Here is a 23,823-nt window from a genome sequence, read left to right as displayed (position 1 = left end):
TTCTTCCTCTTCCTGTCCTGATTCTGGGAACCCCTCGAACTCCTCTTCCTCGTCAGTGGTTCCGAAGTGTTTCTCCCAGAACCTAGCCAAAGGCTTAGGCTTCCTTGGGAACCGGCGATGAAACGTTTCTACTAATACCTCATCGTTGACCGTTTCTGCCGGTACCCAGGTATTTTCAGACTCCGGTTCCCCTTCCCATTCTACTAAGTACTCCACCTGTTTACCCTTCCACCGAGAGTCGAGTATTTCTGCTACATGACTGCTGCGTTCCCTCTCTTCCACTTGCGGTGCCGCGGGAACCTCACTTTCCCGTCCCAAAATTTCTCGCCTCTCCCGGTATGGTGACAGTAATGACCTATGGAATACTGGATGCAGTTTCATATTGTCGGGCAGCCTGAGCTTAAAGGCTACCGGATTGACCTGCTGTATAACCTCAAAAGGTCCTAGTCGTTTCGGTCTCAATTTCTTGCAACCCCCCTTGAATGGCAACCCTTGTGTGGACAACCACACCCGGTTCCCCACCCTTATGGTCTCTCCTTCCCTTCTGCTCTTATCTGCCTGCCTCTTGTATTCTTCCTTAGCCCTATCTAGACTCAATTTCAGCTGTTGATGTATTGCTTCCATTTCTTCCACAAAATGTTCCGCTGCCGGTACGCTCCATCTTTCCCCTCCTTCCCCCGGAAAGGCCCTGGGGTGACACCCATAATTGGCCATGAATGGACTCATGCCGGTGGACACATTTTCTGCGTTATTGTAGGCGAATTCGGCCAGGGCCAATTTCTCTACCCAATCATTCTCTCTGTCATTTACATAACACCTCAGATATTGTTGCAGAATACCGTTTGCCCTTTCCGCCTGCCCATTTGTTTCTGGGTGTCTGGCGGTCGAGAAATTGACCTCTACGTGCAGTAAGCTCATGAGCTTCCTCCAGAACCTGGACGTAAATTGTTTCCCTCTGTCTGTGACCACCCTCAAGGGGGCGCCATGCAACCTAAAAATGTGTTCTACAAACAACCTGGCGGTTTCTTCCGCCGTGACCGCATGTGAGCAAGCAATAAAGTGGCACATCTTGGTTAACAGGTCCACCATTACCATTACCGCAGTTTTCCCCTTGGATTTTGGCAAATCCGTCATAAAATCTATGGACACTGCCTCCCATGGCCGTTTGGGTGTGGGCAATGGTTCCAGCAACCCCGCCGGCGCTGCCCTCTCCCCCTTTGCTCGCTGGCAGCGGTCGCACCCCCTTACATATTCTCGTACCTCTTCCCTCACCTTGGGCCACCAGAACTGCCTGGTAACTAACCACATGGTTTTGTGTTGCCCAAAGTGCCCCGTGGTGGGGCTGTCATGCAGTTGTTTGAGTACCCTACTCCTCAATTCCCCCTCTGGTATGTACAATGCTCCCCTGTAATACAACACCCCGTTCCTTTCTTCAAAACCCCCTGTGTTCTCCCCAGCTCTCCTGAGCTCTCTGAGCTTGTTTTGGGCGTATTCATCACTTTCTGTCCCTTCTACCAGTTCTTTTTGCCCCACCAATGCTGCTCCACACACCCAGTGGTCCTCTGGGATGATATGCCTTTCTTCGGGTGCCCCCTCCCCCTCCATATACTCTGGCTTTCAGGATAGAGCGTCCGCTCTTACGTTCTCCGGCCCCGGTACGTAGCGAATCTCAAAATGGAATTTGGAAAATTCCTGGGCCCATCGCACTTGTCTTTGGTTCAGGACCCGGGCCGTTCTCCAATATTCCAGGTTCTTGTGGTCCGTGCACACCTGGACCTTGTGTTGCGCTCCAATTAGCAGGTGCCGCCATCATCGAAACGCTTCATAAATGGCGAGCAGTTCTCTGTCGTACACGGTGTAGTTCCTTTCAGACTTATTCAACTTCCGCGAGAAGAAGGCACACGGTCTCCAGTCCGATGCATCCTTCCCCGGTTGGTGCAGGACTGCTCCTACCGCTCGATCTGATGCGTCTGTTTCCACCCTCATTGGTTTCTGTAGCAAGAGCTGTTCTTCCGAAGCGAACGCTTTCTTTAGCCGTTCAAACGCTCGCTGCGCCTCTTCCGTCCATGCGAATTTCTTCTTACTACTGAGACAATCGGTGATGGGCGCCGTTAAGTGGGCAAAGTTTTTGATGAACTTCCGATAGAAGTTTCCAAACCCTAGGAACCTCTGCACGTCCTTCCTGGTTCTGGGTGTCTTCCATTCCAGTACCGCTTGGACCTTGCTGGGATCCATGGACAATCCCTTGTCTGACAAACGGTACCCCAGGAACTCCACCTCTCTGGTATGGAACTGGCACTTCTCCAATTTTACCCACAGCTGGTTTGCTTGCAGCCTGCCTAGGACCTCCCGGACATCTCGGACATGCTGCTCCTCGTCCTCTGAGTAGACCAACACGCCGTCTAAGAAGGCCACACAGTTCTTATAGAGCAAAGGTCCCAGGACGTGATGCATGAAGGATTGGAAACAGGCTGAGCCCCCTGTAGTCCGAAGGGCATAACGAGATACTCAAAGGCCCCCAAGGGGGTGAACATGGTGGTCTTCCATTCATCCCCCTTCCTCATTTGTATCAGGTTATACGCTCCCCTCAGGTCCAGCTTGGTAAAAATCTTTCCCTTCCTCACCCTGGTCAGGATGTCGTCAATCCTGGGCATGGGAAAGGCCACTGGTTCTGACACTGAATTGACGGCCCGGAAGTCCACGACCAACCTGGGTTTACTAGAGTCTTTTTTGTCCACAAAAAACACTGGGCTGCCCCCCACCGCTCTTGACTCCCTGATGAACCCTCTTTTCAGGTTCTTGTCTATGAACTCCCTTAACTCCTGCATCTCCCTGTCCGACATGGCGTACAGTTTGCCCACTGGTAGCTGGGCTCCCGGGAGTAAGTTAATTTGACAGTCAAAGGGTCTATGTGGGGGCAGTCTATCTGCTTCCTTCTCACTAAAGACTTCGCTCAGGTCTGCGTATTGTCGTGGTATTTCACCATCCTTCCCCATCGCCGTCCCGGCAAGGCTTGCCCTAGCCAGCCCCTGAAGTTCTCTTCCCTTGCAGTGCTCTAAGCAGTGAGCGGACCCAAAAGAGACTGTTCGCTGGTGCCATCCCACTAGCGGATCATGTAACGCCAGCCAGCTCATTCCCAATATGATGGGAGGCCCTGCCAGGGTGGCTACATGAAAAGCAATGACTTCTGTGTGCCTTGCCACCCTCATTGTCATGGGAACCGTCTGTTGGGTTACTTCTCCCCCCAGGAGTTCCCTCCCATCAATCGTGGTCACCTGCAAGGAACTACCTAAGGGCAGTGTCTGTATCTGGTGCTCTGACGCAAACTCCTTACTCATAAAATTGCAGGAGCTGCCTGAGTCTAGCAGGGCTTTTATCATGAGTGGATGTCCGTTGGGCAGCTCTAGCAGCACCTCTATGGCAAGGGATGCTCGGGGGGGTTCAGGCTTGGGCACATTCACTGCTCCTTGGCCTGGCTGCTGTGCCCTGTCGCTGGCAGCCAGGCGTTGGCTTTTACCTGCTCCTTAACCTCCTCCTCCTCACTCCCAACAGCCCCCACCATTCCTTGCCATCCCTTCCTTTGTGGGCAGACCCTGGCAAAATGTCTGGGCTGTAGGCAGAGGAAACATTTTTTGGCGCTCTTTCCCTCCTTCTTCCGCCCTTCGTTGACGTTTGAAGTTCCGCGCGCGCGCGCGCGCACCCCCAATCTCCATCGGTTCCACTGGCGGGGAAGGTTGCTCCGGCATCTCAGGAATGCGGAAATCATTCCAACGCTCTCCTCTCCCTTCCTGCTTCTCCAGTGCCCTCGCCTCCTGGCGCGCTCCAATCGCAAGCGCTGCCTTAGTCAGCTGATCCATGGAGTCTGGACGGGGCGCGCGGGAAAGTTCGTCTTTCACCGCTGGGGCTAGGCCTTCTTCAAATAGCATTTGAATTGGCTCCGAAGATAGGTCCCACCCCAATTTATGTATAAGCATGGTAAATTGTGTCCAATACTCCTGGACGGATTGATTTCCCTGTTTGCACGCCATTAACTGCCTGCGTACCACCCCCTGTTCGATCTGGCTGGAAAACATCAAGTCCATCGCGATAAAGAATTTCCTCAAGTCCTTTAATGCGTCATTATTTGCTGCCATCAGGGGCCTCACGCAGTCTCTCGCCCCCCCCTCGAGGTGACCAATCACAAAAGCCACTCTCGATTCCTCATCGGCAAAGTCATCAAACTGCAGATTCAGGGCGTACTGCATCTCTGTTTTAAAGGATTGGTAATTCCGTGGGTCATCCCCGAATTTCTGTACCAACCCCGGTACCTTCCTTGCGATGGGGGTGGGTTTCCCCTGTGCATCCTGCGCCCTCCTTTCCTCGAGCCGCGCCGTGAGCAGTGCCAGCTGGTGTTCCAAAGCCCTGTTTCTCTCCTCCAGAGTAGGACCCGCTCCAGCTCCTCCTCCTGCTCCTCCGGCTCCGTCCGGGTTGCTCATGATGCCTCTCCTTCGCACAAGTAGCGTCAAAGACTGACGGATTGCTGTTATGGGATTAAGGGGGCTACTCGTGCGTAAGCGTTTAAGCCCTCCAGGCTCTGCAAACCAGTTTCTAAACTCTCCCAGTCCGCGGAGCCATGGGTGCATGGCTACCTCAATCGCTGGCAGAATCCGTCAGTGGGCGCTTCCGGAATTTACGCCAACATAAGAGTTCCTTAACGGAAACTCTCTGTCTGGATTCTCTGCGTGACAGTTTCCTGCGCGGAGTAGGCGTCCCCAGCGGAGGTCCTGAGCCCTCCCCGCTGTTCTCACTGGAAGCATCTTGGAGCCATCCCTCCGCCTGAGTTTCTGTAGGAACTCTCCCTCTCCCCCTGCTGGTTCCTTCCTCAGCATCTGAGGGTCTCTTAGCCTCCTTGAGCCCTTCCACCACCTGACTCTCCGATGGCAGTTCCCTGACAGGACATGTTTGCTGTTTCAAGAGGAAGGATCAGATATAAATTCAATAAATGAAATATCAGTGTAAGTTGTTTGGGGGAAACACCCATAGCCCAAAAGAGAAAGGACAGAAAAAGCTCTGACTAGCCACCTGTGAATTCCTGTGTAGTGAAACCATCATCTATTTCTGCATTCAGAATGGATGTTGAAAATCTACACCCCTCAGCTTAGCTGTTGCTTATGTTTTTTAAATTGGATGGAAGTGGGTTTGAGGGAAAGCAAACCAACCAGCAGTATTTCTCAGGAATTACAGGGTTCAGATGGATTGCTGCTCACGCCATGTCTACTCGGTTTCAAACACTAGTGGCTAGAGCATGTTGGAGCCAGAGTAAATGGTAATTGTTACACATCCTCAGAACCACTTCCAGGCAAATAGGCAAGTTCCTGTTTACAAGCCTGTTTCATGTGGATGTATTTATTGTGGACCAATCTGAACATGTTCTGAGGTCAAAAATAGCTGGGTGTACCTTTAAAAATAAAACCAACGCTGCCAAGTAATGTACAGTGGTACCTCGGGTTAAGTACTTAATCCATTCCAGAGGTCCGTACTTAACCTGAAACTGTTCTTAACCTGAAGCACCATTTTAGCTAATGGGGCCTCCTGCTGCCGCTGTGCTGCCGGAGCACGATTTCTGTTCTTATCCTGAAGCAAATTTCTTAACCTGAAGCACTATTTCTGGGTTAGCGGAGTCAGTAACCTGAAGTGTATGTAACCTGAAGCGTATGTAACCCGAGGTACCACTGTATTAGAATTTTATTTAGGTGCATTTTTGAATTTGATTGTGATAATATGATTAAAGTTCAATAGTTGTGATTCCTGCATTGCAGGGGCTGGACTAGATGACCCTTGGTGTCTTTGCCAACTCTACGGCACAGGTGAAGTTCTGTGTGAATTTTTCTCCCCTCTTTTTCATCAGTTTCTTTCTCTTTAGGTCCCAGCCTTTGTTCCCAGGAAGAAACCAGTGGAACAACAACAACAACCACCCGTAAGTCTTTGCTGCTGCTTCCAACCATTCCTTCATTCTGGTCACTGGAAGGATTCGCGTAACAGAAGAGGGAGAGACTGTATGAACAACTCGGGAGGAAGAGGGGAAAGTGAGGCGGGGGGGGGGAGGAAATGGGGTGGCAGGGACAAGGATGGAGGAACAAACCACAGTGTGTCTGGGCAGAGAGGGAAGCAAAGAAGGCTTTTGTGTGTGGATCATAAAGGGAAGAATTTTTGATCTTGTTTCCCTATTTCCTGGGGAAAAGAGGGTCACAATTTTGGATGGATGCTCTGGTATCTTCTCCAGCTGCAAAATATGCTTCTCTTCTCAGTCCTCCTGCTGTTGAAACAGTTCCCTCCACTTCTTTATGTTGTTAAGGAAGAATTGGCCAGTGTGCGTGTCCTAATACAAGCGGGTGACACCATCTTTATCGAAAGGAAGAAGGTGCTGGTTCAGGACGCTTATGTCAGGCATATCATAGAGCCAGACAAGCCCTATTACAAGCCTGGAGAGACAGGTAGGCATGACTATACCCCCCAACATTTCTCTGATGAAAATAGGGGTGTCCTATTCCATAATAAAGGGACGCAGGTGGCGCTGTGGTCTAAACCACTGAGCCTAGGGCTTGCCGATCAAAAGGTTGGTGGTTCGAATCCCCGTGACGGGGTGAGCTCCCGTTGCTAGGTCCCAGCTCCCGCCAACCTAGCAGTTCGAAAGCATGCCAAAAAGTGCAGTGTCGGTATCCCGTTGCGCCACATGACCTGGCCACATGACCCGGAAAAATTGTCTGCAGAGCGGACAAACGCCAGCTCCTTTAGCCTGTAAAGTGAGATGAGCACCGCAACCCCAGAGTCATTCGCAACTGGACTTAACTGTCAGGGGTCCCTTTACCTTTTTCTTTATTCCATAATAATATTACTAATAATTTTATTATTTATACCCCACCCATCTGATGGTGTTGCCCCAGGTACTCTGGGCAGCTACCAACACATATAAAAACATAATAAAACATTAAACATTAAAAAACTTCCCTATACAGGGCTGCCTTCAGATATCTTCTAAAAATTGTGTAGTTACTTATCTCCTTAGCTCGGGGGGTCACATAAATCCATACCCTCCAACATTTCTCTGATGAAAATAAGGCTGTCATAAGGAAAATTAAGGGACACGGGTGGCACTGTGGGTTAAACCACAGAGCCTAGGACTTGCCGATCTGAAGGTCGGCAGTTCGAATCACCGCGACGGGATGAGCTCCCGTTGCTCGGTCCCTGCTCCTGCCACCCTAGCAGTTCAAAAGCACTTCAAAGTGCAAGTAGATAAATAGATACCACTCTGGCGGGAAGGTAAACGGCGTTTCCGTGCACTGCTCTGGTTCACCAGAAGCGGCTTAGTCATGCTGGCCACATGACCCAGAAGCTGTACACCAGCTCCCTCAGCCAATAAAGCGAGATGAGCGCCGCAACCCCAGAGTCACGACTGGACCTAATGGTCAGGGGTCCCTTTACCTTTACCTTAAGGAAAAGTATAACATTCTGGGATCCAATCAGAAATGGGGGTAGCTTCTGTAAATCTGGGACTTTCCCTGGAAAATAGGGACACTTGGAGGGTCTGCATGAGTGGCCAGAAGAACCTGGAAGGTGACTGAAGCAGCTGTTTCATCTTTTGGGGTGGGGTGATGTGAAACTATTACAATAAGCATTGTAAAAGCTAAGCTGCTAAGCCACAGTAGACCCTAATCATCTGCAGGTGAACATAAGCTCACACAAGCTAAATTAGCATAAGCAAAATCTATGTTGCAAATAACATAGCAGGAAAAACAGAAGTGAAGGGGAAATGAAAGATTAGCACCTACTTCTGTTTTCTTTTCTTTTTTTAAAAAAAATATACAGCAACATGAAGTAGAGAATGAAACTCAAATAAGACAGAGCCTAAGACAGAAGGACATCCACTCTTTAAAAAATTCTTTTCAATAGCAAATAACATGCATGCATTTGCTTTTTTTAGTCAGGTTTCGCATTGTGAGGCTTGATGAAGAATTTAAGGCCATTGATGAAACGGTGAGTATTACTCCCGGTATCACAAGGAGTGAAGGCTTTCCATTCAAGGTCTGTGCAGAAACATTCATACCAGAAGGGTCTTGTCATTGCCTCTCTGGTCCAAGACATTATGGCACCTGAGGCCAAAATGGCGTCTCCTTCCTTACCAAGGAAGAAAGCGTGAGGGGAGGTCTACAACAGGAACAATGGGGGAAAGAAAGATCCACATTGGGGTCTGCTGGCCTGGTGGATTCTGTCACCCGAGGCAGTCACCTTGCCTCATGGGTAGGCTGGCCTTGCTAGGGATGATGGGAATTGTAGTCCAAAATGTATGGAGGGCATCAGGTCAGAGACGACTGGTTTACGCAAGGCAGGTTCACTTGATCTAAATTATTTTGCTGGCTTTGCAGAATTTTGCGGGAACTGGAGGCTATTATTTTCCTCATGAGGCTGATTTTGTGCTCTTTCTGACTCTTGTCTCTCTCCTTCATTCTTTGCAGATCCCTTTGATACACTTGACTGTAAGTACAGGCAATTGCCGTTTTAGGCGTGACCGATTGGTGCACAATCGTGCACACGTGCACAGTGCCAAATCCAGAAGTGACTTGGAAATGTCATAAAAGATGTCACGAAAAGGGTGGGGCAGGGGTGGAATGGGGGTGGAAAGGGGGTGGAAAGGGGCGTTTCACTTTCACGCACATGCACACTGACCCAGAACGCAACCTCCATGCCTTTTGAGACCTCTTTGCATGTCTACACAATAAAATGTAAGATGGCGGGGGGGAGGGGAGAGCAGTTGAATCATAAATTACAAAATTTATACACAGATCCCAATAATTGTAGCTATATGAGAGACAGAGAATTATTTGTTATAGTAACAAACCGTGCGGAAGTGCAGTATTTAATCACATCCAAGTCGCCACCCCGTAATAGTCGCTCCCTCCTTTTTCTGACCCCCAAAATGGTCCCAGAATAGTCCCCACATAATAGTTGCAGGGCTACTTTCACCGCGCATGCTCTTACTGGCCGAAGGCAACAGGTGGAGGTGGACAGGCAGACAGGCAAACAGGCAAGCAAGAGGGGAGAGTGAGGCACAAGAGACTCACAAGACTTGCTTCTTCCTACGAGATCTAAACTGTACGGTGGATACATTAAGGCACGGACAGTGCTGGATTTACATATAAGCTAAACAAGCCATAGCTTAGGGCTCCACTCTCTTGGGGGCTCCAAAACAATTTGAAGGAAGAAAACCCCTGAAGGTACTTTGATAAAATACGTATTTTGTTATGTTCAAATGGCTTTAGATACCTATTAGGTCCATAAATTACCATATAGCATATATTCAACCGGCAACAATTTGTTGTTGACAAAGGACAGCTGGACATATAAAGGGCCCCACTACCTTCAATAGCTTAGGGCCTCATCAAACCAAAATCCAGCCCTGGGCATGGATCAACTTGTTTCCATCATGTAGGGTTGCCATATTTCAAAAGGTGAAAATCCAGACACAAAAGCTGGTTTTGGCAAAGCTTTTTGTTGTTGTTAAAGGAAATTTGCCAAAATCTACCCTACCGACATGGGCTGACATATGTTTCCCGGATATTTCAGCACGGTTTCCTTTTTAAAATAAATAATTTTTCTTAAGTTTTTCTAATTTGCATATCTAGATAATCATTTGGACAACCTTAAATTAATGACTTCCCTTCTTCTCTTTCCATGGTTCATTTTGCACACCATACATCCCTGCATATTTTAACATGAACTAAACCATTCAGTAATCCATTGTTACACCATCAAAACATATTTACACTGTTGAATTTATCTTAATGCTACCAGTGTTTTTAAATGTACTCAACTTTCACCCAAATAATCAGTAAACACTTTCCAGTCTTCTTTAAATGTATATTCTTCTTGTTCTCTTATTATTTATGTTAAATCTGCAAGCTGCGCATATTCCATCAATTTAAGTTGATTAAATTCTTCTTTGATTGGGACCTCACTTGTGTTCCATCAGCACTGTTTGCAACGGCCAAATCAAGGCTATGTCCAGGAAATTCCAGACATATGGCAACCCTACATGGTCACCAGGTTTTTCCTCATGTAATGGTTGCACACACCCCTTTGTTTGCAAAAGAAAAATCAGCACAAAAAATGTGACCATTAGGCGGTGAAATACGGTATGCAATACTGTCCCTTCCATGCTTTTTTTTTTTTTCAGAGTGTATTATGCAATAATATTAAATAGCATCTTCCCTCTGTGACAGCTCTTTTCTCACTCCTTCACAGATCCCAGGAGATAAAACCCCTTTGCATGAGTTTTGCTTTCTGCCCCTTCGCAGAGGAGGGAGTGTTGTGGGTACACTCAGAAGTGGGTGCCATAGCAGATAATAATAATGATCAGTCCATCATATAGCTACAGATATTGGGATCTGGTGGGTAAAGGAATGGAGCTGATAAAGATCGCAGCAACAGAGTAGTGGAATGGAAGGGAAATGATTGCGGGTGCAAAAACAAGCAAGGTAGCAAACCCACGGCTAGGATATTTTCCCCCCAAGCCCCATCCGCCGGCGTAGACGGCAAGCGGCAGAATATCAAGAAAGATGCTGACTGAAAAAACAGAAGTACCATACTTTTCTGTGTATAAGACTAGGGGTTTTTTTTACTTTAAAATAAGGTTAAAACGTGGGGGCGTCTTATACACGGATAGTGCATATGCCCATTTTTAAAATTTGCGGTACCCCAAAGTAGGGGGCTTCTTATACATGGGGGGCGTCTTATACACGGATAAATACGGTATGTCGACTTTTGTGGGCCACTTGCACAGTGCTCTGTTGGGGCACAGCCTCAGTATTGCTGATGACTGCAGCCAAGTGAATGAACTGTGGGAATGTTGAGGACAATAGAAGAGGATATATTGATTAATATTATCCTTCCTCACTCACGCTAGTGAGCTTGTAGCATTACCATGTACATAGCAGGAAGCTAATGGATTGGGTTCGTGAGAATAACTTGAGTTAAGCAATCCAGTCTGGCTAGTCCGGATTGGATTTGTTCCTGGTAAATCCCCTTTTGTTCCCTCTTAAAACGACGACGACGACGATTACTATCTTCTTTTAAAGTAATGATAAGGTTTACTCACATTCAGTCCACAGTGTGATCCTGAAGGCAGACTTTATAGCTTGTAGTTACAGATACAGAGAAAAGTGTGGGTTCATCCTCTTGTGAGGAATGAGCCCATGTGCTGCTGGCCGAGAGCCAGCACACAGCAAAAAGTATTAAGATAGTACAAGAGGAAGAGCATCAAGGGAAAGAGGGCTGTGTGACCAGCCCTTTTATGGGGTCTCAGAAGGTCACACCCATCTACCTGGTCACATACAAGGAGAGGAGGCTCCAGACCAGGTGTGACAGGAAGTCCTCCTGGCTGGAGCAACATTCCCCTCTATGTCCGCTCTGGGCAAACAGGAAATGTTGTATTTGACTGCTTTTGTGATGTTACAAACCGCACAAACATCACAGTCTTTTTGGTCTTATCCCTGTGCCCAGGATCCTAATGATAACCGAATAGGCCAGTGGGTGGATGTGAAGCCTCAAAATGGATTTGTGGACCTGTCTTTTCCTCTGGCCTCTGAAGCAGTCGAGGGACGGTACATCATAGCAGTTGGAAGTTTACTTTTTGCACGTGAGGATTCAACAAGAGTGATCTTTGTGGCAGAATATGGTGAGATTTCAAAGGGAGACCACTTTGGTTGCAGTTTGTGTGTGTGTGCGCTCACGCATGTGCTAACAAGAAAAGGAATGCAGGCTATTACATTATTATTATTCCTTCCTTTCACTCTGTTTGGTATAATATGTAGGGTTAGGGATACAGTATTTTTGTTATTGATTGAATTTACAGCATACCTGTCCTGGCTAGGAATCCTAGTTGTCTTAGATGTTTGGATTTTTAAGTTTTATTTTATTAAATAAAAAGAGAAAGAAAGGCAAGCTCCTTAATTAGACTCCCATCTTAAAAACTGTTATTCTTATATGTGAGTTGGCACACAAAAGATGGTGGTGTAAAACTGAAATCACTCAGTGCCATTGCTTGCCGTTTCTCCTCTCATTGCCACATGGGCAGAGAGATGAAGGGAGAAGCTCCCTTCACCAACATCTGTTTATAATCTGAACCCAGGATGTGAGCTACTGATGCACAGATGCAGATTTCCCCCATTCCCACACCACTTGCGATAGACTTCAGTTGACCTTAGTAATGTTCTCCAAAGCTCTGGGAAATTCTACCAAAGGAATTGCCCCAGGGCAGAGGTTTTCAACCTTTTTGAGTCCACGGCTCCCTTGACCAACCACATTCTTCCCGCAGCACCCTGTGGGGCTCATGAGCCCAGTTATGTCGCCCCTTGCCTGCAGAGCTGGCAGCCGCTCACCCGTTTTTGAACACCCTCCCTTGGGGAGTTTTCCCTTGGCCTCCTTTCCGCTCCCCTCTCCTTGGGAGTCCTCTGGTGCTGCCGCCCCTGGTCTCTGAGCTGCCCCCCACCTGCCTCAAAGAGAGGTGCCTCCTCACACTGACCCACAGGTGCCCGGGAATTGTCTGCCCATTCTCAAAAGCAAGGGCAGATGGACTGGCTGACTGGGCTTCCTCACATGCTTGCTTGCTTACTCACTCACTCACTCACTCACTCGGAGGCCCCCTCAGCTCCTAGTAACCAGCACTCCCTGACCAGCCCCAGAGGCACCATTTGCCTGCGGAGCTTGTAGCCAGGGCTGCACAACAGTCGCACAAGCCTTTGGGAGGCAGAGACGCAAGAAGGCATCAGAGGAGAGGGAGGGAAGGAAAGAGGGACAGAGGCCAGTGTTGCCCACAGGCACCCCTGACCATCATTCAAGGCACCCCAGGGTGCCACGGCACCACACATGGCAAAACCACACCCCTTCCAACAGATGAAAGAATAGTGCAAACACAATTTACATAGCTGTTCCTTTCTTTCCAACAGCAGTCAGATTCTGTGAGGTCTCAAAAGAGTCATAAGGGCCATAGGGAAAACGAAGGGTGAAATAATTTGGTGACCAGGTCATGTAAATGCCACATAAAAAAGTGAGTGAACAAAAAGTAATTTCAGAGTAAACCCCTAGTATGAACCACGTGAAAGCACCCCAATGCAGAGCCCTATACTTACTTGTCCTGAGCAATGTTGAGTAAGCATCAGACACAGGTGAAGGAGGTTTTTTTAAATGCTGCTTCAAAAGCTTAGGAATGATTCCTGACTTTGAATTCAGAAATGTGAATTATTAGCACATATCACGCCAGTGCTAAGGGATTTGCACTTGCTGCCTATTAGCTACTGAACCAGTTTTAAGATCCTACTGTTTACATATAAAGCCCTAAACAACTCTGGATTGGGATACTAGAAAAACTCCCTTATCCTCCACTGCCCAGTGTGGGCATTTAAGATTGGGAAATGGAACCCAGATAGCTTTGCCGTGGCCTGGATATTTTTGGCTTGCAGTAGCATGGGAATGGGCTTTTTCACTGGTGATGCCACTGTTGTGGACTGCCTTCCCTGCTGAAATACGAGAAACCACATCAGTATTGGCATTCTGCCGGTTTTTAGAGACACACCTGTATAGACAAGCATTCCTCTCAAATTGAACTTTCTCATCTAATTGTTTTAATTAAAGGGTGTCCAAACTTTTTTCAAAGAGGGCCAGATTTGATGAAGTAAACATGCATGAGGGCTGACCCAAGATTGACGTTGTTGAGCTTTTTTTTTTAGGATTTCACCTCAGGAAATAAACTGCCACAGGGGCTGGATTAAACCGACTGGCAGGCCAGATTAGGCCCCTGAAAGACTTTGGACATGCCTGTTTTAATTGCTCTCTTAACTGTTTTAATTGCTATGATTTTTAATGGGCTTGCTTTATTGTATGTTTTAACTATGCATGCTTTACTATTTTGATGGAATTGGTTTATTGTACATTTTATTTATGTATGATTTTTTAAAAAGATGTTTTATTACTTTCAAATCACTCAGAAGCCAATTTATCAGAGAATTGGTATATAAATAAAATAATTAAAATAATTAAAAGTGCAGAAGGAGCAGTGTTCAGTTTTGGTGATGCAGCTGCGGCATGTGGAATTTTTTATCCACTCACTTTCTTCTCCGTCTCTCTTCCTGATTCATTACAGAGCTGCCTAAATTTGAAGTTGTGATTGAGTTTCCGAAATTGGTCACCACAGCGGATGAAGAATTCCAGGTCAAAGTGTATGCCAAGTAAGTAAAATTTCATGGTAAACAATGTTCCTAAAATGGGACCTTTCCAGACCCAGTTTTACTGTGTTGACATGTGTTTCTTCATCCCTTTGGGTCTATTTGTTTTTCTCCTTCTCTGTCTCAATGCACATTTATAATGCAGGGACATACTTGTTTAACTGCTATTCCTTCCCTGGCTGGAACCACAAGAAAGAAGCAATCTGCTAGAGAATGCTTAGCACTTGAGCCAAATTATGATTTTCAGGCTTTTTTTTTTTTTGGAAGAGAGAGTAAAACTATGACTGTCAAATCAGAGTAGAACCAATATAAATTTGTAAGGTAGCACCAGTATATTGTTTGCTCTTGTCCCCTCTCACCTCCATTTTTGTACTTCTAAAAATGAAAATAAAATTATGTGCTATGGCGCCCAAACTTCCAAGATTTCCCCCTCTGTATTAAAATGGTTATTTTGGCTCACTTCATTCTGTTTATGGAAGCAGCTGTTCATTTGCATTTGTGCTCTCCCCGCTAGCTTTTTACATTCAGAGAACCCTTCCGCACATCAAATTGTCTGTCAGGGAAACCTTCCTTGCACATTGAAAATGGATTTCTGTGTGCCGCAGAAAATTCTCGGGAAGTTTTCTGGGGCAGCCACTTTGAATTCATACTGGGTGCTCTATGTACTTGCTATCATTCCACATGAGCTGAGTGCTCTGAGATCATACCTAGCTCTCTCCTGTGGTTAGCACATATAAAAAGGGAATCAACAATGGAGAACAACCTCTCTGCCAGTAGTGATAATCAGTAGCATAGCATGGGTTGCTCACGCCCGGGGCTACATGGAGGGGATGTGTGGGAGGGAAACGGATGGAGTATGCATGTGCATTCAACTGTCTAACAGCATCTGCATCACCCAGGAGATCACAGTCGCAGAGATAAGAAAAGAAGCGTCTTCCATTGTCTGGAAAAGTCACTTCCTGCTTTGCATGGAGAAGCTGTTTTCAATGGAGCCCAGTAAGGGAAGCGTGTAGCTGTACTGAGGCAGCACCAGGTGTTGATGTTTTGTTCCCCTAACAATTTTGTGCCCCGGGCAACTGCCCCCCCCGCTATGCCACTGGTGATAATCTTATTGAATGACCTCTAGTGAGCTCCTGAAGACAAATTGCTTTAGACTAAAACATATTTATTTCATCGGTGTTCTCTCTCTCTCTCTCTCTCTCTCTCTCTCTCTCTCTCTCTCTCTCTCTCTCCACTCCCTCTCTCCTCTGTCGCCTGTGCCTTAGGTACACATATGGGAAGCGTGTTCAAGGAAATGTGCAGCTCCGCCTCACTAGAGGATTATCATATTTTTTCCATATGCGTAATACAAACGAAACATTATCGAACATTGAACACGAGTACACAGCTCAGGTGAGATAAATGGGAGGGGGCTGGCTTTGGACAGAATAGAGGCTGGGATGAGTTATCTGCCCCTACTCTTTGGTTCAGAGACTGGAGGTCTCATCCTGTTGCGCTTGCCTTCCATTTCTCTATGTCCACAAAGAAGGTGGATGGAGAGGATCAGAAACATTTGCCTTGTGCCAGATTGATCTGTAGGGAAAATGCCTCACTATCTTATTTTGTCCATTTGGTAGTGAGCATTCAGTGCTCCTCATACAAAAACAGTCCCTATTTTGTTAGGTGTGGTTCACACCCCTAATCATGTGATTCTGTAACAGATGCAAGATGCTATTTCTAAAGGTGAGGACCATGATTATTGCACCTTGCATATTGTTGTTTAGTCGTGTCCGATTCTTCATGACCCCATGGACCAGAGCACGCCAGGCTCTCCTGTCTTCCACTGCCTCCCGCAGTTTGGTCAAACTCATGCTGGTAGCTTTGAGAACACTGTCCAACCATCTCGTCTGTCGTCCCTTTCTCCTTGTGCCCTCCATCTTTCCCAACATCAGGGTCTTTCCCAGGGAGTCTTCTCTTCTCATGAGGTGGCCAAAGTATTGGAGCCTCAGTTTCAGGATCTGTCCTTCCAGTGAGCGCTCAGGGCCGATTTCCTTCAGAATGGATAGGTTTGATCTTCTTGCAGTCCATGGGACTCTCGAGAGTCTCCTTCAGCACCATAATTCAAAAGCATCAATTCTTCCATGATCAGCCTTCTTTATGGTCCAGCTCTCACTTCCATACATCACTACTGGGAAAACCATAGCTTTAATTATACGGACCTTTGTCGACAAGGTGATGTCTCTGCTTTAATACATATTGTAAATTGTAAACTGCCCTGTGATCCTCGGATGAAGGGCAGTATAGAAATTTAATTTAATTTAATAAGTAATAATAATAATAGCAATAATAGCCTAGGTGGATGTGGCGATAACACGTTAATGTCACAGCAAGAGAAGGGAGAACAAGATGCACAGCTGTTGCTTTCGGGGCAAATGAGCATTTGCCACAACAGAGCCTGACTCGTGCTTCTTGTTTTGCATGGCTAGTACAATTCTGAAAAAATAATGTGCAAGGCTAAGGCACTCCAGATCTAGAAACCAACCAACCAAGTTTTACCGCATGATGCCTTATGGAATGTGACCCTGGCTGCAGACAACCAGGGAGGGCTACTTTATTTATTTTCTTGTGTTGCTTTTATATCCCACCACCAGACTCAGACCTGCTCAGCTTCAGCCAGGGGGGTGGCCTCCTGTGCCTTCAGATCACCCTTCCGATCCCCTTTTATTTGCAATTTCTCTGCTCCATCCCATCTAGATAGTGTATAGGCTGACTTGATTGACAGCGGGTGCGGCTGCTCAGTATCTCAGAATCTACACATACAGCTTTGCTAATGTACTTTCTTTTTAATGACTGCCCCCTGCTTAAAACAGGGGGCGCCCTTTGCGTGGACGCGCGCAGCCCCTGGATCTAGAGCGGCTCCATCAGCATAGGCTTGGCTTTGCCTTCCCTCAGGTGGGATACCTGGAGGTCTCCGCCTACCTCCGTCAGTTGTCCAATCCTACCTGGGGGAAGCGTTGCCAAGGAGACCAGGCCAGGTAGGGGAGGGATTACCTGCCCACACAATAGAGGTAGGATCTTACCTGGGAATCCTCACTTGGCTCCAGAGCTACTTTCTTTTTTAACAATATTTATTATTTTTTCCATTTTAGCAATCCAATAAAAACCACACTAAAAATATTCCCAGTTATAATACAATCAAAAAGACCAAGTTTTATGCCGATTTTTGTATCTTTGGGTGACTTCCCATGCTCTGAATTCAGGGAGTGATGATCTCATATTGCGCTGCGTTCCTTAAATAACCCAGGTCGTCCCAATAAAACATTCCCGACGTTGATCCTTCATTTATTTTTAACAGCCTCTGAATTCATTTTGGGAGCGGATTAGTCCTATGTAGTTCTGTGTGAAATTAGTTTTTCTTCTTTATTTTCTTTATCTTCTTGTTGTGATCCAACGTTTTTCTTCGGCGACCCTCACTTTGGAGAGTTGCCAATAAAGTACGGTACATTGCACCCAGCGCCCCCTGCCCCTTCTTCCTTCCAGATGGGCAGCAGGTGCTGGATGATCAGTGGGTGGAGCTGCCCCCCCAGCCCTGAGGGGGGGTTGGGAGGATAATTACTCCTATATTATCCTTGAACTCTCCATGAAATGGACGTAGACATTCGCCATGGCAGACAAATAGGAAGTCTCTAATGTACTTTCTTTTCTTTGTCTCTCCAGACAGATGAGACCGGCTTTGCTTATTTTACCATCAATGGGTCTGATTTAAATCTTTCTCAAAGCGGCTATAATGAGTATGTCAACTTTGTGGCAGAACTGGAGGAGAAAGGAACAGGTACAAAGGAAATAACAAGAAACGGGAACATACAATTTTCACCTTTGGCAAATCAGTCCACCACCACCCCCTTGATAGCCTTGCCTTTCTGATTTTTTCCAGTCAACTGTTTTCAAACCCTTAGGCTATTGAAAGTTGCTTTTGTATCAGGCTATTTACAGGGCTGGGGTTCATTCCTGCATTTCATCTGATTTTTCAAGGCACACATGACCTGCCTTGCAGATACCTAGGGATCCTCTGCAGCTCACACAACAAATTTTGTCCTGGTGGTACAGTTTCCACAAGAGAAATGGCATTTCCCACAAGTCGTTATATCTCACTCAGTGAGCTGTGACACCAGTTTTTTGTTTAAGAGAACTGGAAGTGCTGGAAGCCTCCATGTAGACATGCTCACGAGAGTGAGGTCCTTGCACTTTTGTGTAAGCTCTAGTTAACAATGTGTCTAGAACTTTTGCAGAAATGTCAAACCTACCACTGTCCTTTTTGTAGCATTCCAGTTGCTGTGCTAAACCAACCCGTCTGTTCTCTATGCAGGAGCGACTCAGACAGGATACGGTGTCTTGCCTATTGCCGCAAAGGAAGTCAAGGTGGAGTTTAGCAAACTCAATCCATTCTACAAACAAGGTTTCCCATACACAGGAGAGGTAACATCCTATCCTTTCTGTTTAATAAAGCAGTCTTTAGGATAGATTTGCTCTTACTTTTTGAAGTAGGCGCTGAAACGATACCTTTTTGTGACATAACCCTTCTATGAAAGTTTACCTTCCCAAAAAATACATTGAAAAGCAGTCTTTCTCTGATGAAGTATCTTAGAATCATAGAGCTGTAGAGTTGGAAGGGACCAGTGCTATTTTTCAAGAAAAAGAGGTGCCGGAACTCACTATGAATTCTTCCTTTGTTTTTTGTACAGTCGTACCTTGGTTCTCAAACGGAATCCATTCCGGAAGTCCATTCGACTTCTCAAAACATTCGAACACCAAGGCACGGCTTCCGATTGGCTGAGGTATCTTCTTGCACTCTGCAGATGCTTGGGTTCCAAAAAAAGTTTGCTCATCGGAACACTCACTTCTGGGTTTGCGGCCTTCGGGAGCCAAAACGTTCGAGTCGCAAGGTGTTTGGGATCCAAGGTACAACTTTAATGGCAATGGCACCCACTTGAGAGCACTGGCGGAGGAAGAGGAGTGCAGGGGGAGCGCACTGCCCCCGCAGAGTGATCCTGGTGGGGTGCCATCACAGCTGCCCTCCTGCCCGCGCTGGGTGCCATGCCCCCACAGGCGGCATGCCACGCCCCCAGGATGCACATCATGCCCCCACCTGCTCTCCACCCCCCTGTGCTGAAGCATGAAGTTCCGCCGCTGCTTGAGAGGTGCCAGAACTGAGTTCTGGTGAGTCCTGGCTTGAAAAAAGAGACCTGGAAGGGACCCTGAGGCTTTTCTAAACCAGTCCCCTGCAATGTGGGAATCTGGGGGTGGACTTGAACCAGCAACCTTTTGGTTAACAGCCAGACGCACTGAGCCATTTCACCACTGTAAGCAGTGCCAAATTTACATATAAGCTAAATAAGTTATAGCTTAGGGCACCACTCTCTTGGGACCCCCAAAAAACTTTAAAGGAAAAAACCTGGATGTACTTTGATAAAATACATATTTTGTTATGTGCAAATGGCTTTAGATACCTGTTAGGTCCATACATTACCATATAGCGACAATTTGTTGTGGACAAAGGACAGCTGGACATATAAAGGGCCCCATTACGTTCAGTAGCTTAGGGCCTCATCAAACCTAAATTCAGCCCTAACTGTAAGCTTTTAATTCCTCACGGGGAGGAACTATTTGATATAAACAGCACTCTGCATGAAAACAAGGTAGTAATGTCAGCCTTTACAACACTCAGGCTTTACAACCTCCAAATAAATGTGTGAATCAGCCACAAATGATGCCTCTTCCTTCATATTGTATGTTGTGGTAGGGAAGCAGAATAGGGAAGAGGGCTAGCAGCAGTGGCAGAATTTGGGCTTTCAGATTTCAGTGGTGCCCTGTGCCATGCTAAAATTCAGCACCCCCTGCCTTATAGCATTAGTGGGGTGCCCCCTGCAGCCACACTGGTTGCACTGTCCTAGAACTGCCTCTTCTAGCAGCAGAAATGCCAGTCAGAAATCTTACAGTCCATGACAGACAGACAGACAGACAAAACAGACAGACTGACTGACTGACTGACTGACTACCTGGAAGAGAGCATTCATATCCCGAGATAGCTCAGCCCCTCTTCTTATCATTAGACCTTGAGGGGCAATATCTGAATAGTGTTGTTGTGCTCTTGCCCACAGGAGTAAGCAAATGCCTCAGCATATATATATATATATATATATATATATATATATATATATTTGCGTGCGAGAACAGTTGGCTGTAAAGAAGTTAGGCGGTTGGCTTATTTCCCTTTTATTCACGCAGATGATGGTTTCAGTCAATAAAGTGCCTGTCAAGAACAGGACTGTCTATCTCACAGTTGACGTTGATGATGTGGAGACAACCACTTCCTATGTCACAGATGAGAATGGTGAAGTTTCCTTCTCCCTGGACACGACTAAGTGGCACGACATGGTTTCCTTAAGGGTGAGTTAAATATTTGGACATGTCTTAAGGAAGAGGTGGGGCGAAGAGATGCATTTTCCTGTGCATCCCCCCCCCACCTTCCTTAGGGTTGCTTTTCCTATAGGTGGTGGTGGTGGTGGTGGTGGTGGTGGTGGTTGTTATTATTATTATTATTATTATTATTATTATTTACTTCTGGAACTTAGGGCTTGTCCACACTTCTGCTTATTCTGGGATGTCAATAGGCAGGGAGTTCCAAAGTGCTACCACACTAAAAGGTTGGTGTTTTGCAAATGCAGCATAAATACTGTGTGGCACATCATCATCACAAACTTTATTGCACTAGCCAAAGGCCATGGCACCATTCACAAAGGAAACAAAAAGAAAAACAACAATAACCATAAAAACCACCAAAACATCAGGGACTGCAAATACAATAAAGTAAAGGTAAAGGTACCCCTGCCCGTACGGGCCAGTCTTGCCAGACTCTGGGGTTGTGCGCCCATCTCACTCAAGAGGCCAGGGGCCAGCGCTGTCCGGAGACACTTCCGGGTCACGTGGCCAGCGTGACATCACTGCTCTGGCGAGCCAGAGCCGCACACGGAAACGCCGTTTACCTTCCCACTGGTAAGCGGTCCCTATTTATCTACTTGCACCCGGAGGTGCTTTCGAACTGCTAGGTTGGCAGGCGCTGGGACCGAGCAGCGGGAGCGCACCCCGCCGCAGGGATTCGAACCGCCGACCTTTCGATCGGCAAGTCCTAGGCGCTGAGGCTTTAACCCACAGCGCCACCTGCGTCCCTTCGCAAATACAATAGACCACAGTAATGTCTCCTAGAAATCATTTGTTGCATACAATAGAATAGCAGGGGGTTCTCAGATAGAATGTGCCAGCTTAAATGTCTGAATCACCTTTGCAATTGACCACTATTTCATCCAGTTCTTTTCTCCTGGTCGTCTTAGCGTGTGGCACAAGTAACTGTGCCAGTTCCACAGATCACAGCAGTTGAGTGGACATATATGAAACAGGACGATCTCACAGGGAAACTGGAACCAAGCTTTTAACGGTTTCATTTAGCAAAAGTAGAATCTTTAAGTTGGTGCTGAAATGCCTTGGGGCACCCGTGTTCTAACCACAGTACCTGAACTTTAGTGACAAAGCTGGGTCCAGAAGCACCACAGTAAATCTGCTCCCTCGGGCAGAGTACAACACCATTGAGGGTAGGGAATTGGCCAATTTCTTGGGCATGGGAGCATTTGTGGTACATATAGTTACTGGGACGTGGGTGGCGCTGTGGTCTAAACCACTGAGCCTCTTGGGCTTGCTGAACGGAAGGTCGGCGGTTCGAATCCCCGCAATGGAGTGAGCTCCCGTTGCTCTGTCCCAGCTCCTGCCAATTTGGCAGTTTAAAAGCATGCCAGTTCAAGTAGATAAATAGGTACTGCTGCGGCAGGAAGGTAAACAGCGTTTCTGTGCACTCTGGTTTCCGTCACGGTGTCCCGTTGTGCCAGAAGCAGTTTAGTCATGTTGGCACTTAACCTGGAAGGCTGTCTGTGGACAAACGCCTGCTCCCTCGGCCTGAAAGCCAGATGAGCGCTGCAACCCCATAGTCACCTTTGACCATCCAGGGTTCCTTTACCTTTACCTTTTACATAGTTGCAGGATTTCCGTAGGAAGCTTAGGAGCGTGTAGTAGTTGCGAACAAAGCATGTCTGCCCCAAAACACTGGGTAGGCTCAGACAATATCGGAAGCAGGATCGTGCAGAACTGCCTCAATACCATTGCAAGCACAAATCAACACAATGAAAAGGAAGTCTTCTTCTATGATTCTTAGCTGGGAGCCACGACAGTTACAAAGATGTGAAGACTGGTTTAAATGTGTAGTATATGTTGTTGTTGTTGTTTAGTCGTTTAGTCGTGTCCGACTCTACGTGACCCCATGGACCAGAGAACGCCAGGCACCTCTGTCCTCCACTGCCTCCCGCAGTTTGTTCAAACTCATGCTGGTAACCTCGAAAACACTATCCAACCATCTCGTCCTCTGTCGCCCCCTTCTCCTTGTGCCCTCCATCTTTCCCAACATCAGGGTCTTCTCCAGGGAGTCTTCTCTTCTCATGAGGTGGCCAAAGTATTGGAGCCTCAGCTTCACAATCTGTCCTTCCAGTGAGCACTCAGGGCTGATTTCCTTCAGAATGGAGAGGTTTGATCTTCTTGCAGTCCATGGGACTCTGTGCCCTAATGTTAGGTTCACATGCCTTGTATTGCTACCCAGTTGTCTCTTGTTGATTGTCACCCCAAACACCCTAAATTAATTATGATCCTTGCTGTTCTCTTTTTGCTCCATAGGGTAGATACACCCTTGAGAATGTGACTGGCTTTGAGAATCTTATGATGTCGGAATCCGAAAGTTTCATGTGGCTGAAGCCCTTCTACTCTGAGAGCAATAGTTTCCTAGAGATCCAGCATGTGGAGGAAGAGCTGCCCTGTGGAAAAGACCAGGAAGTGCTGGTGGATTACATCATAGACCGGAAAGAACTGGGCCCTGATGCTGACCATGTCAATTTCTATTATTTGGTGAGCATCTGGTCTAGGGAAAGTCGAGGACTATATTATTTGGGGGCCAGAGCCAGAATTGAATCATAGAATTGTAGAGCTGGAAGGGACCCCGCGGGTCTAATCCAACCCCCTGGAATGCAGGAATCTCAGCTAAAGCATCCATGATAAATGGCCATCCAACCTCTAGTCCACAACCTCCCATGGGAGTCTGTGAGGGAGGTACAGGGGCATAGTGGACGGGGGGCCATGGCCCTGGGCACAATTTTGTGAGGGGGCGCAAACAAGCACCTATCCACAGTAGGCTCCTTCATTGGAGTTTGGCTCCAAGTAAGAAGACACTGCGCTTAGGCTGCGGCGCTCATGCTTGGCAGCAGCTCTGTCCCCAGGTCACGCTTGACCCAGGGTGTGGGTGTGGGAATGTTAATGGTGACAGGAGAGGATATATTGTTTATTAATATCCTTCCTAACTTGTGTTAGCAAGTTCCTTTACTTAGCAGAGTGCCTTCCCCTTTACTAAGCACAGCCGATAGCTGGTTGCAGGCTTGTGTGAGCCTCTGACGATTATACAGTTCAGTCTGTCTCAGACTGAACTGTATGTTCCTGGTAA

General features: G+C 47.0%; 1 protein-coding gene across 1 annotated transcript in view; it reads left to right on the top strand.

Annotated features, from left to right (window-relative positions):
- The window catches only part of LOC310834588 (alpha-2-macroglobulin-like protein 1), a 75,421-nt gene that overhangs the window by 24,045 nt on the left and 27,553 nt on the right, over nucleotides 1-23,823 (top strand). Inside the window, exons 3-13 of the mRNA XM_083718348.1 lie at nucleotides 5,903-5,956; nucleotides 6,335-6,473; nucleotides 7,961-8,013; nucleotides 8,493-8,513; nucleotides 11,536-11,710; nucleotides 14,174-14,258; nucleotides 15,521-15,647; nucleotides 17,952-18,066; nucleotides 18,601-18,710; nucleotides 20,520-20,681; nucleotides 23,007-23,234. Of these exons, the coding sequence (XP_083574474.1) occupies nucleotides 5,903-5,956; nucleotides 6,335-6,473; nucleotides 7,961-8,013; nucleotides 8,493-8,513; nucleotides 11,536-11,710; nucleotides 14,174-14,258; nucleotides 15,521-15,647; nucleotides 17,952-18,066; nucleotides 18,601-18,710; nucleotides 20,520-20,681; nucleotides 23,007-23,234 (1,269 nt within the window). The remainder of the gene's footprint in view (nucleotides 1-5,902; nucleotides 5,957-6,334; nucleotides 6,474-7,960; nucleotides 8,014-8,492; nucleotides 8,514-11,535; nucleotides 11,711-14,173; nucleotides 14,259-15,520; nucleotides 15,648-17,951; nucleotides 18,067-18,600; nucleotides 18,711-20,519; nucleotides 20,682-23,006; nucleotides 23,235-23,823) is intronic.

The sequence above is a fragment of the Podarcis gaigeae genome (genome assembly GCF_964106915.1).
Source record: "Podarcis gaigeae genome assembly, chromosome: 17".
Classification (NCBI taxonomy): Eukaryota; Metazoa; Chordata; class Lepidosauria; order Squamata; family Lacertidae; genus Podarcis; species Podarcis gaigeae.
The sequence above is the reverse complement of the archived record's forward strand: the minus strand, read 5'-3'. Positions and strand labels throughout refer to the sequence as shown.